We start from the raw sequence: 14,251 nt of genomic DNA, 5'->3' as shown, positions 1-14,251 counted from the left end.
TTGTGTGAGTTACTAAAGGATTACTTGGACCATTAGGGGTCCACAGACCAGAGTTTGAGAACAACTATAATAGTTTAAACAACATGAAATTCAACTTAAACTTAGCCAACAAGAGGCAGAAGCTTTTTTACTGAGCACCACCAACAACAAGCAAAGTTAAATGTTTTTGCTTTTTTTTTTTTAACCTGGAGATCAGAGCAACTTGCACCAAGGATTTTAAAAGAATTAGCTCAGTGCTTTGTGTTAGTTTTGAATAGCAAGTAGAACTATGCTGGTTGAATTATGAGGGTTATTATGAACCTAGATAGCATTAGAGAGGCACTGGAACATTATGTCCATTTTTCAAGTCAACAATTCATAAAGGAAGTTCAGAAAAGAGCTACAAGAATGATTCAAGGCTGGAAAATCTCCCTCACAGTGACAGACTAAAAGAGAAGGTTTCGAGCTGACTTGCCCGTGATATATAAAGTAGCCATATGGGGAAAAGGTTTCTGATAGTAGAACATTTTTAAACTAATAAATAGGCATTAACAAGGTCAAACGGATGGATGCTGAAGCTAGATTCAGATTAGAAATTGGGAGCAATTTTTTAACTTTAACCATAACCCAAACATTTATCTACGAATTTACCTACAGACACAGCAGTTTCACCATTATTTGTAGTCTTTAAACTAGGGTTGCATGTCTTCCTGAAAGTTATACTGTATCTTAACCAGATTTATGAAGGAATAACATAAATCAGGCTCCCTCTCCACCAACAATATGGCATGATGGGATCTGATGTTCAACCCCACAATGGTGCCTCCTGCCAAGCAGGAGTAGCATGACAGGAAGCACAGCTGTTGGGATTGCACATCATATCCTGTTGCACCTTCTTTTTAACATCTACCAGTGGTGTAATAAAGGCCAGCTCACAAGAAAAATTTATAATCAAAGGGTTCTTTTGCATAAGAAAGTTGCACTAATTTATATAAAATTGTTTTTTAAATTGATTCAGATAACCTATAGAAACCCTAATGTGGACAGGTTTATTTCATTTTAAGAGCATTTTGTTTCAAGTTGACTTAAATATGTTTAGGATGAACTGAAATAAGGTCCTCAACCTGAAGTAAAGCATCCTCATATGAGCTGGCCTCAGTTTAGCTCAACGGTTTTAATTTTATGTCTTAAGTTAACCAGTGCTTCTACTTTGTGAAGATATACTATCATAGAAGATAGGACATGCTAGCAGATGCAGAGACGTGCAACTTTTGCATACAAAACTAGCAGTGTTCAACCTGCTGGCCCCACAGGTCAGATTTCATAGACATTAGGCCTGGAAGGGACCTTGAAGATCATCAAGTCCAGCCCCCTGCCCCAGGGGCAGGAAGTCAGCTAGAGTCAAAGGATCCCAGCAAGATAGGCATCCAAATGTTTCTTGAATGAGTCCAGAGTAGGTGCCTGCACCACTTCTGGAGGGAGTCTATTCCGGGCCTTAGGGCTTAGACAATAAAGAAATTTTTCCTTATGTCCAGCCTAGAACAGTCTTGGAGGAGTTTAGGACCGTTTGTCTGTTTACCAGAGTGCCCCGAGGGATAAGAAGGACTATCTCCCAGATCCTGATGCACACCCCTTATGTACTTATAGGTAGCCACCAGGTCACCCTTGAGCCTGCGCTTTTCCAGGCTGAAGAGTCCCATGGCTCTCAGCCCCTCTTCATAAGATCTATTTCTCTTGCCCTCTGATCATGCATATGGCTCTCCTCTGGACTCTCTCAAGCTTCTCAACATCCTTCTTGAATTGTGGAGCCCAGAATTGGATGCAGTACTCCAGCTGCAGCCTCACCAAGGCTGAGTACAGCGGGGAGATGACACTCTGAGATTTACTTGAGAAGAATCTATGGATGCAAGCCAGAATTTTGTTTGCTTTACCAGCTGTGACATCGCATTGGTGGTGCATGTTCATCTTGTGGTTAATCATACCCCCAAGTCTCTTTCAGCCATGGTGCTAGTGAGCGTAACACTGCCAAGCCTATAAGCATGCTGCGGATTCCCCTCCCATCCCCTGAGGTGGAGTACCTTGCATTTTTCAGTATTGAATGTCATCAGGTTTATATCCGCCCACTTTCTAAGCTCATCCAATTTGTAGCATGAGGCCAGAACCCATGTTGTGTCAGCATGTAGAGTGGTCTGCAGATGCGATCTGGTGTGCGGCTCAGCCCTGTGTACCAGATCCAGTCACAGACTGGCCCCAAACACGGGCCACAGCTTAGTTCTCCATGTAGGAAGAGGCCCCTGAGTGACCGCGTGGTCTAGTACACAGGCCCATGTCATCCAGCCTGCAGGTCTTCCCATAGGTGCACAGATTGGTGGGGGAACAGTGGTAGCATTTGTTGCTGTGGCTCTGGAAGCCATGGCAGTTTAGGCTGCCACCAAATTTGCTGACCCACGAGAAACTCCATGAACCGGATAGCACAGCCTCATGGGCCAGATTTGGCACATGGGCCAGGGGTTGAGCACCGCTGTTTAAGACACTTCTTGTTTGGGCAGCAGAACTGATCCTTTAAATGGGAACATGATGAGGAGAGGGAGAATGTCAGACACGATTACATTTTTGTACATTATACTCTCCAGAATTAATGCAGGACAAAGCTTTTGTGGCATGTTTCTATTAGACAGAAGAAAAAATATTCAGCAAAATGACACAGTCCCAGCTATTTAAATGTGCTGGAAAGTATTTGACATTTAGACTTGCTTTCCAAAGAGTCAAAAAGGTAACTTCTTCACCTAACAAAATCATTGAAAAACTAAAACAAAAGCCTGAGGTTTGCTGATTTCACCACCAGCTTCACTGAGGCAACACAAATTCAGAAAAATGAAAATGCCCAGGGTCAGCTTTGCTTTAGAGAAGTTCTCATTGGACTATTGTGCCCAAGCCTGGCTAGCCAGAGAAGTTAGACTCAGTACCCTATCACACCTACATAAAGATTACCTTTATATTGCCTCTAGGTCTTTAGTAAAGCACAAGGTGGAAGAATAAAGAGAACAGCTTAAGACAATAGGACAAAAGACTACTACACCTTGTAAAGGCAGAAACAAAACTCCTTCCATTCACCCAGCAGAAAAGGGTAACTGGAAGAAGTGTTTCTCCCGAGGTATGTACAGCTCCTCCCAGCATGAGTGCAGTTAAAGCCCTGCCCCTTTCTCAGAGCAGTACTTGAGATCACAGACTAGCCCAACATCAGCAGAAAGAGCCAGAATGAGAGAAAAAAAAAGTAAGTAAACAATAAACAGTTTGGTTAAAAGTTTACATTAAATTTACTGTAAATTTACAATATTTCTTAACACTTGTGTAGAGTTGGCAAGGTAGTAGCTAGTTAATCTTCACAACATACAAGTCAAATTACATCATCATCATCATCCCCATTTTACTGTTCAGGAGGTTAAGTAGCCAGCCAAGAAACATAGGGAAGTCATCATCAGGACAGAAACCAGAGCTCTTGCCTTCTGCTGTGCTCTGACAGCTTGGACACTTCACTTTCAAATTCAAATGTACTGTCTCCTACATTAGTTAAATACTTACAGCCCCATTTGGCATAACTGGAAGGACACACAGATGGCTTCATCGTACTTCCTGATGGCCAAGGAATAGTTCCCATTTTTAAAATCCTGATTCCCAGCTTTTTTCATAGATTCTGCATATAGCATGGGATCCATGTTAGCTGAGAGCAGAGGAAACAGAGAGAGAAATCAAAATTCTGAGCCCGTGTATACCATTCCTCTCCTCCTCCCCACCCCCGTGAGAGAAAAACCTAATAAATGCTCACATAAATAGTATTTCTTTTTAATACATAAAAGGACCTGTTTTTCTTATGACCTCAGGAGAAGTTGTCCACATTCTGAGGATTAGATCTAAATGCCCTTTTGCAACTGCAATTCACTTTTATTCTGGAGTCCTCTAAAACAGCATTTCTCAAACCATGGGTCACGACCAAAAAGCTGGTAGCAAGAATACATAAAAGGGTCGTGAACAAACTTTAAAAATAGATCCCCCTTTAAAGAAGAAAAACATTGGAAACTGAGTTCCATGCCTCCCTCCCTGCCCCACACACTGACCCCCTACCCCACACACAGGGGGCTTGGAGCTGGCCATCAGGGTTTAACAAATGGGTCCAGATCAAAAAAAGTTGAGAACCACTACTCCAAAACATTCATCTTGGATTTAACACAGCCATTCATTAGAAGCAAAACCACAAGATATCTCCCCTCTCCCCTGCAGCTGAGAATCATAACGCCATTTTGAACCAAATCTTCCTTCTGATCTTTTCTCATGTCTCATTTTCTCATGTTTTGTATCAACTTCAAGCAAAGACATTTAGTTCTCTGGCTGGTAAACTTTTTGATCACTGTTGTCATTTAAAGAAAAAAAGAAGACAGGTTTGGTTGTTTCAAAATAAGGTTTTAATTTATGTAAATGTATACACATACCCTGGAGAGAGTTAGACTTGGTCAAATAAATTAAATTTGTTGAAAAATGGGAAATAATAAGTATATTTTCCCAAGTTTTTAATCTACATAGCAGAACTGTATTATATGATATTATGATAGCCTAAAATATGCTGAGAAGTTTAAATCTGTTTTAAATCTGTTTTAAAGTTAAGACATGAGCACTGAACATAAACAAAGGGGAGATAAAAAGGTAGTACTGACAGAAAGCCAACCCTTTAAAAAAAAAAAATGCAAAAAAACCCAGGAAATATTCACTTAACTGAATTAAGTGTACAGGTAGCTAGGTAGTAGGTTAGTAAAAATGTATTAAAATAGCAAAATATACCTTGGAAAATACCAGTCTCCCCCCCCCCCCAAAAAAAAAAATCACAAAGAAAGAAATTGTAATTTTGAAAGTTTCAAGTAGGATCTTCTTTCAAGATTGAACTTCTGTAATTAAACAAAGTATTGCAGAGCATTTCCATCTTGCAAATCTGAGTATAAGGAGAACAAAAAAACAAAAATACAACCAAGGAAAACACTGCCAACAGTAGAGCCCCAAGGATGCAAGAAAGGCCAGGTTAACCAAAATAGAGTTAACAGTGTATATCATGTACCAATGGCTAGCTTCATGACAGGAAAACACTAACAAGTCATTTTGGGGGATGTATATATGTATGCGACCTTGATAATACAAAAAGTAACCAAATTCAAGAATCTTATCTAAAGCACTGGCACAGACTCCAAAACCATCTTAAGTGCTGAGTAGAGCAATAAATTAAAAAACAAACAAACAAACCAAAAACACATCACTAAAATTTAAGAGGCTCCAATAGGGATCTATTCTTTTTTATTATTAATCACTAAGGTCCCACCCCTCTCCCCTTACTTGGGCTCAGCAGCAAAATTATGCTCAGCATAAAATTGTAAGAATCAGCCTCCCTATTAACACTTGCCCCATGGTGACGGTGCATGGGAAAAACCAAACAGGACAATTCCACAAGGAAGACAAGCTTGCAAGATTCATTTTTTGTTTGTTTGTTTGTCTACAGACAAAAGCCTCTCACAGTGTTTAGGATCCAATCTTTATAATCTTGTTAGTGCCAAAAAACAACAAAAAGAAAATAGCTATAAACAAAACTAACTAATAGTAGGTCCCATCTACACTGGAAAGGCAACAGTTCTAGGAGGGATAACTGTCCCAGCACAGTTGAAGCATAGCTTCATTTTGCAGGTTCCATAGGACTTAAAAACATTTTAAAAAACCACGCCAAATGTGTCAGGGAAACAGATGTAGATGGGACCTCAGTTTCATTTCTCAAGCTGGGGAAGTATAAAAATAAATAGAAAGCAATACAAACAGTGCAAATAATTAAAAAGTACCATATTTCATGGTGTACAGATCAATGCGGTATATACGTTGACCCCATTTTTCCAATTAAAAAAATTAGGATTTTCAAAAATCCAGTGTATAAGTTGACCTGACTTTTTGGATCAGAAATACGGGGTCAACTTATACTGGCCCCTACATGCCCTCACTGCAGGCAGGACACCCGGGGGGAGGGGGAGGGGGGGGGCAGGGGTGGACACATGCGAGACCAGCGCACCCGGAGGGGCTGGGGTCACGCTTGGTGCTTCGCTGGCACAGCCCAGGCTGCATCTATTGAGGTCCCTTCCAACCCTAGCAGCTACGAATCTATGACCCAGCACTCTTTCCTCCCTATGCAGGGGGTCGGACTTGATGATCTACTGAGGTCCCTTCCGACCCTAGGATCTATGACACTTGCAGGGGCTGGGGCCAGGTTTAGCTCCTGGCTGGCGTGGCCCAGGCCATGCTGCTTACAGAGGCCAGGGCCAGCGCTGCCTCAGCCACACCAGCAGGGCCCCAGCAAGTGGCATGATAGAGGTAGGCCAGCCAGGCTTCAATCACTAACGTGTGCAAACAGGGGGCAGAGAAGGCAACCAGCTCCAGCATGCACAACTTCCCCCAGTGACACAAGTCCCAGCAGAACTGTACACCACAGGGCAGCAGCGCCTGCACAGGCCACAAGTGCCCGCCACTTGCCGTGCACCATGGGGGACAGTGTGTGGGGGATCCCCACAGCTCCCCACCTTGCCTCACACCCCACACATCTACACCCTGCCCACCCAAGTTCCACGCTCCCACTGCCCCCCTGAGAGCAAGCTTCACACTCCTGCCATCCTCAGCCCCATGCCCTGTGCTGCAGCAGGGACAAAAGGAGCTGTGGGACACTGGGGAAGCCAAGTACCCTGCAGCAGCCCTGCCCAGAAGCTGCGTGCTAGATACAGTGTGTAAGTCAAGGTGGAATTTAAGGGTCAATATTTGGGCTTCAAATCTCAACTTATACACCATGAAATATGGTAAATATATTTTAAAATATATTGTTATCTATATTACAAGAAGCCCTTTCATTGAAACAGAAAATGCAGGAATCGGCATCTCTATCTAACTTGAGGAACAGATAAAAACCATGATTTAGGGCAGAAAAATAAATCCTAAAATATTTCAGCTACAGAGATGATCTCTTAATGAAGACTGTGTGCATGTCTTCAAACTGGCTCTGCATAGGTTACAATTTATGACTGTTGCTAGTGGTTCAATTTATCAAAGCTGGACTTTGGCAGGAGTTGTTCTTGCAAGGGCTAATGCTGGAGCAAATTCCTAGGGTGGGGTTTTGGCTTTTGCTCAGGATTAAACTTGTTTATTGTAATATTACATATTTGTCAAAGGACCCATTTAAAATAATAATCAGCATTTAAAAACCGACCATTGACAAAGAACATTTTATCCAACAATATAGCAGAAGACCTTTGGTTGCAACATGTTTATTTTTGTTACTGATTTTCTAATAAAGACAAACAGAGAGAAAGGAAGCCTACATGTGATAAACATGGTCAATATTATGCAAACAAGGGAAGCAAGTTCAAACACAATGAAAAACATTTCTTTTTCTTATGAAAAAAAATAAATTTAAAAAAGAAATATGCTGCTTCACAGGAGTGATGCCTACCTGAGTCTGATCACACTTGCAACTGCTTTATGCCAGTTGAAAAGAGTTCAAATAGGATCACATCTTCCCCCAAAAAGAAAGGAAGAAAAATAGTAAGTGAAGAGTAGGAATGAAAAACCCAATTGCTAAATTAAGGAGGCTGTGACTGGAAAAAAAAAAAGCTAGGCTTTTGGTGCTAAAAGCAGAGGGAGAGCCCTTTTATACCTCCCCTGCCCTCCATGGCTGGCATAATGCCTACTCGCCCTACAGTTTCAATATTCTTTCTGTGTAGTTCTGACCCCCAAATTCCTTCCCAACATTAACAACGCTTTGCCTGGCATTAATCTGACCAACTACCTCCAGGCATTTTGCTTTTTAAATTTCTGTGACCTTCTGCACTTCCCGGTTCTATTCAAAAGAGGCAGTAATGAATGATGAAGTACATCAAAAAGGTCTATATAGCGAAGTGCAGAGAAATCTTGCAAGTTGCTTTAACAAATATTATATGGAACAGTTTTGTCTCAAAACACAGTTTCGTCAAAATCATAATGAGTTGTGGGAAAGCGTAGATTCTAATAAATATTTCAATGAGAAAAATGTTGACACATTTTGTTTACAGCTTTCATTGATGTGTATTTTGACTGTCACATTGTAATAATAGTTTATCTTTAATTTATGTAGTTTATTAAATAGTGCATGTTTGTGTGTGCACATGCATGTGTGAGTGAACATTAGTATTTGAATACAACATGAACAGGGGAAAAAAACATTAAAAAGCTGAAGTGGAAATGAAACATTGTCAAAAAGGAATATGTGAAGGTCCTGAATTGAATGTTTCTTGAACTTTGGCTTTGCAAAAAGTTTTGAAATTTCATCTTTTCATTCCAAATCAGAATTGTTTATTTCCCCAAAATGTTGGATTTCTCAAAGAACAAAAATTCTGCATCCTGAACACCTGTAACTGAGTTTTCAAAATCAGATACCACTGTATAATTAATGAGATTACAGTGTCCATCAGTGTTGACCACTGACTTCAGGGGGAGCAGAGTGGCTCCTAATCTGTAGATACAAAAGGTCTGTATGTACATCTGACTCAGACAGCTAAGCACCAAATTTACCCAAATCCAAGGTGACTTTCAATGCAATTTATTATAAAGTTTTTCACGTACAGAATCTAATTATTGGAGGGTCATTTTAAAATCCCCACCACCACAACCATCACTGCAGTGCGGAAAGCAATGGCAGGGGAGTAGGCAAGGAGGCTAAATAGCCTGATACCCACCCCTTACCCCCCCAAACCTAAACACTCCACACCTGCCCTACTACCTGCCCCCCTGATGTATGTTCCCCACTTCTGTGGCTGAACTAGGTGCAGGGGGGGCACCAGAACTGCTCCCAAAGTGCTGAACACAGTAGCTGTGCAGGAAGTCCAACCTGGCTAAGGACAGCAGCTGTGGTATGCAGGTTCCTTCTTCCAGCATCTGCTTTTTCCTTCCTCCCCCACCCCGCTCTCCCTCCATTTCCCATTTCTCCCCTGCTGGCCAGAAACAGGCACTGGAAGGAGGAACCTGTAAGTTACTGCCACTGTGCCCAGCTAAGCCAGGTTTAATACACAGCTGCTCCCTGTGAGAAGGAGAAGGAGGAGGGAGATTTCCGATAAAATGCCACTAGATAGTATTGGCAAAAATGTTGCTATTTCTCATGCCAACAGTGCCAAGTGTTATCTGGGAAACTACCAGCATGTAAAATGGCTTGGCCCACAGAAGTCAGCACAACAGGAGTGAAAAGAAGGGATTTTTAAATGAAACCTGGCCTCAAGGTTAATCTACTGGGTGAGAGATAGAATCCAAGTTCTGGACATCACTGTCCTGTTGAGCATGGACCAATTACTTACTCTTGGTGCCTCAGTTACCCACCTGTAAAATTAAAAAATTTTTTCTTTGTCCAAAACTTTACCTGTTTAGATTGTAAACTCACCATACTTTATTCTATTCATTTAGTGTCCAGTACAATGGCAGTCTAGGGTCTGTAAAAAAAAAAAGAAAGAAAAGAAACCAAAACAAAAAAATGAGTAATAAAGAATGTCATGTATAGTTCATTTTCAGACAAAGAAACCACAAAGGAAGGAACAAAATACCATAAAGAAATATTAAAGTAAAAGCAGGTAGAAAAAACTCCTTTTATTTCCCTCCCTGTGAAACTATGAGTCATCTTTGTCATGAAAGAAAAATCTCACCCTAGAACATGGCACAAATAAATATTTTTTAATAATATTGGTGAACAGAAATTGCTAATAATATTTTATGCATGTATACTAGTGAGGTGTACTATGTTTCATATCATTTCTCATTTCTTAAGTATTCAGTCAGCACTGAAACCAAGGGAATTTAACTACTTTATCATGCTTCATGTCAACATCATACCACAGTGAGTCAGTTAATGCACTATCAAATCCAGTAATACTAAACAAGATGCATTGCTATAATAGCTTTAAGGTTGACTACATATTTACATGGGGACCAAGTTGCAAACACAAAGTATACAGTTTGAAAGTCATCAGTTTAAATGCTGGTTTGTGACAGAGGTACCAAAAAGCTATTATGTTAGCATTTATCTCTAGATCTAGTATCTAGATAAACTCAGATATCCAAGTGGATAATGGTAATACAAATATCTAGACACAGTACATCATGAAAAAAAAAGTTATGGCAATATCATATATAATGGAAAACAGGAAATAAAGGAAATAATCTCCACTAGTTCAGATTTTTTTTAAAAGGACTTTGTTGTTTTGCAATCATGCTGTGTTGACTTTGAACCTTCACTTACAAAGTGGTTTTAAAACAAGATCCATTCCTATGGAACATAAAATGGTGAGGGGGCTGGGGTACATGACTTCTGAGGACAGGCTGAGAGACCTGAGCTTATTTAGTTTGGAGAAGAGAAATCTGAGAGGGGATTTAATAACATCCTTCAACTACCTGAAGGGTGGTTCCAAAGAGGATGGACCTACACTGTTTTCAGCAGATGATAACAGAACAAGAAGCAATGGTCTCATGTTGCAGCAAGAGAAGTTTAGGTTTGATATAAGGAAAAACTCTCACTAGAAGGGTAGTAAAACACTGGAACAGGTTACCTAGAGAGGTTGTGGAATCTCCATCCTTGGAGGTTAAGGCCTGGGTAGACAAAGCCTTGCCTGGTATGATCTAGTTAGGGATGGTCCTGCTCTGAGCAGTGGGTTGGACTAAGATGACCTCCTGAGGTCCCTTCCAACCCTAATGTTCTATGATTTTATATTTGTTTCTACAAGATACATGCATTTGGTACAGGCATAACACTATCTTGATCAAGGTAACTAGGAATGCAAGGATTTAAGTGCACCGAGCTAACTAAAAATCTTTCAGACTCCTTTGTTCTCCTGTCAAACTTTACTCTAGAAATGTACTAGTTAAATTGTTGTAACCACCATTCTTTGCATGTGCAGCATCTGTCAGAAACAAGACATATGTTCTTATTGAAGCTTGCAAATATACATTCTGTACCAGGGTACAGCTAGCACTTATGTCTCTATGGTGTACTGACATCTGGAATGTTATGTACAAAAAACCCAATGAGGAAAAGGTGTGCAAGATCTGTATTAACACAACTGGATTCTGGGAGCATTTCCATTTGTCATAAACAACTGGAATATTAATATTTACATCACCAGATCAAGCTCGGAATTAGCAACAGCATAAAGATGCAACTGCTGCAAGACTGTTCTCCGTAACTGGTTGCAAATAACCTTTTTATTTATGCTGATTTGTTAATAAATGATTGATCCTGGTTCTCCAATGTCTCCAATTCACTAACTACTGAAACCTAATAGCTGACACCTTGTTTTAAGAAGCATCTATTCCTCACTGCTCACACACCAGAGGGGAAGTTCAATGGGGGTTGTTCCCAGCCAGACCTGGTGGTACTGAAGCACAGGATTCAGACTCCGAGTGGGAAAATTACAGAATTTAATCTCAGGAGGGGTAAAGGAAAGGGGTGCACTGAGAGAAACCACACTCAGGTCAGGGATGCAGCTAGCCCTACAATTATAACAGTACCTTACATAGCAAGGGTGCTTAACTCCTGGCCAGTGTCAATGGCCCACAAGGACTCCTCAAGTGCTGGAAAATTTGGCAGTGGAGAACAATGGAAGCATTATTTACTGCTCTGCTACTTCCATATTTCCAGACCCATGGGGAGCCCTCCAGGCCAGATAACGTGGCTCTGCATACCAGATCAAGGCCAGCGCAGAGCCAGATCCAGATGCGCAGGGTCAGGCTAGCCTGCTGGATAACACCCATGGACCAACCTCACAAGGGATTGCCCACAGACCAACCTCTCACCACTCATCTGGCCCACAGAGCCAGAAGGTTGAGCAGCACTGTTTATATGTGCCATGAGGAGTTCTATTGACAAATCAAAAGGACTACCTGCAGAATTAAGGTATCAGATTGTTTCCTTTAAAATGAAAGGTACCATAGATGTAGGAAGGAAACAGCGATCCAGCAAACATTAGTTATGATTTCCTTCTCCCACCCTGTCTTTTTATTATTTAAACTGCATTCATCTAGTTTAGACTGCAACACATCTTGCAAAGCCCTAAGAAAAATCTTACAGCATTTTAAAATCTAAAAAAACATAACACTAGTAAAATGCAAAGCATTGCAATTCTGCCAGTTAATTTCATAAGTTAAATGTGCATCTGATTACTTTAGCATTGTAACTATTCATACAATAGCATGCTAATAGTTCCTTGTGTTTTCTTTAAAAGATTTTTCTATGATCATCATTCTCTCTCCTGCACTTCTTCAACCAAACTACTGCTAGTGGATACGATCCCAAAGAAACTCGTGTCTATTCTAGTGACGATTCTTGGTCCTGTTATCAGAAAATATATAATGGAAACAGGAAATGGAACAGGATTTTTCCAGCTAGAAATGGAACAGGATTTTTCTTTTTAATTTCTAAATTACTTCCTCCCTAGAAGAATGGCAAAAGGTGGCAATGTATATAAGCAAGTGTTGCACTGTACTAGAAAACTTTATACATGTCTAGCATTTCTAATCTACTAAGAATTTTTAGAAAATGAGCTAGTACAGTAGTACATTATCCCCCACTTTATAAATGAGGGGAACAAGGCACAAAGACAAGATGGTCAACACATCAGTGGCGGTGAACCAAATCTCAAGATTCCTAGTCCCTGACAAATTACCAGTTGCCATCATACTTCAACTACCATTACATGTGACCCAGCCTAGGGAAAGTGGTAAAAATGCAGGCAGCTGTTTATACTAAGGTTTCCAATGTTGCTGTTCAGGATCCCATCCAGCATCTGTGATGCTTAGTGTCAGCTTTCAAACCGTGTCCCCAGAGGTAACATCCTTGTTAACAGCAGCATATGAAGAGGAGAGACAACAGACCTGACTACCTACCCATCAGCCCTCTCGTCTCTGCAAGTTTGCATGCACAGGGCCGAGCCCTTCCCTCTCTCTAAAAGTGCAACCTTTCAAGAAGTGAAGTGAATAGAGGATATCAAACAACAAAAATGCACTTTTTGTAGAAAACAATGATTATAACGAGGCTTCCTGACCAGCGATTTAAACAGATTTGATGTAAAATCAAATCCACCCTGATATAATTAGAGGAGGTTGAACCAGTATTTTTTAAAACTATTTTGACATCCCTACTAGGAAGTTTTTGCTCATTTTTTTTTTACTGTAGAAATGAAGAGCTAGCATTTTCTGAGTGCCTCAAGTCTAAGAAGGCTGGGACTCCCCCCGCCCCAATGCAGACCAACCAACCACACCACCGCCTGGTGTACTTACACTGAAAGAGTGAATCTATGCTGGTGTGTTTGCACACAAGGTGCATTACACCACAGGAGTGAATCTCTGCAGGTGTGTGACACTACAGGAGTGACTACACCCGCACATGTGCATGACACTACAGGAGCAAATCTATGCAGGTACGTGTGCATGCAGATTCACTCCCCTAGTGTAACTCTGCATGCATAAGCACATACGCATGCACCTCCCAAGTGTGAATCTGTGTGTGTGTACACGTATGAGTATGCATGCATGCAGTGCATTGCACTACAGGAGTGAATCTATGTGTGTACATGCAGGCAGGCAGGGTGCGTTGCACGACAGGAGTGCACGCTCACCCAGCATGTTACACTACAGGAGTCAAGCTATTTAAGTGAGTGCGCAAATTCACTCCCGCAGTGTAACCCACTGCGTGCACGCGTCCAAACACAGATACATACACACACCCCTAGTGTGGCTGCGCAGGATCACTGTAGTGTAACACACTGCACGCGTGTGTGTGTGTGTTGGGGCAGCCCCCCTCGCGCTGGTTCCCGGCGGGGCAGGAGGGTCCCCCAGCCCCGCGCCCCCGTGCAGGCAGGGAGATGGCGGCCGCGGGGCAGCGCGTACCTGTCCCCGGAGCCGGAGCCGGAGCCGGAACGACAGCCCGCCCGCGCTGGTGCCAGTCCCGCCAGCCGCTCAGGGGGGCGCCTGTAAACAGAGGCTGGGCAGGGCCTGCCCTCGCCCGCCCCGCCCCGCCCCGCCCACGTCATTTCGGGGAAGCGCCGGGCCGGGTGAATCGAAACCGGCCGCTGCGACCTCCCGTCGCTGCTTCCTACCGGCTAAGCGCGCCCGGCCGTCCTTGCATCTCGCCTCACCCGCACTAGAAACGCGCCTCAGCGCGGCGGCAGCGGCTGGGCGCTCCCAGGAGCCG

The 14,251-nt window shown here is 42.1% G+C and overlaps 1 protein-coding gene across 2 annotated transcripts in view; it reads right to left on the bottom strand.

Moving 5' to 3' along the window:
* TRANK1 (tetratricopeptide repeat and ankyrin repeat containing 1) overlaps positions 1–14,028 on the bottom strand; it is a 71,064-nt gene extending 57,036 nt beyond the window's left edge. The window contains exons 1-4 of one of the 2 annotated variants that reach the window (XM_014602567.3): positions 13,948–14,001; positions 9,455–9,503; positions 7,499–7,561; positions 3,562–3,700 (exon numbers count right to left, since the gene is read on the bottom strand). In XM_014602567.3, coding sequence (XP_014458053.1) covers positions 3,562–3,695 — 134 coding nt within the window. In that variant the 5' untranslated portion in view covers positions 3,696–3,700; positions 7,499–7,561; positions 9,455–9,503; positions 13,948–14,001. Of the gene's footprint in view, positions 1–3,561; positions 3,701–7,498; positions 7,562–9,454; positions 9,504–13,947 lie in introns of both variants that reach the window. The other variant, XM_006271419.4, reaches the window with a different exon arrangement.
* Between the last annotated feature and the right edge of the window lie 223 nt (positions 14,029–14,251).

The sequence above is a fragment of the Alligator mississippiensis genome, chromosome 5 (genome assembly GCF_030867095.1).
Source record: "Alligator mississippiensis isolate rAllMis1 chromosome 5, rAllMis1, whole genome shotgun sequence".
In the NCBI taxonomy this organism is placed as follows: Eukaryota; Metazoa; Chordata; order Crocodylia; family Alligatoridae; genus Alligator; species Alligator mississippiensis.
The sequence above is the reverse complement of the archived record's forward strand: the minus strand, read 5'-3'. Positions and strand labels throughout refer to the sequence as shown.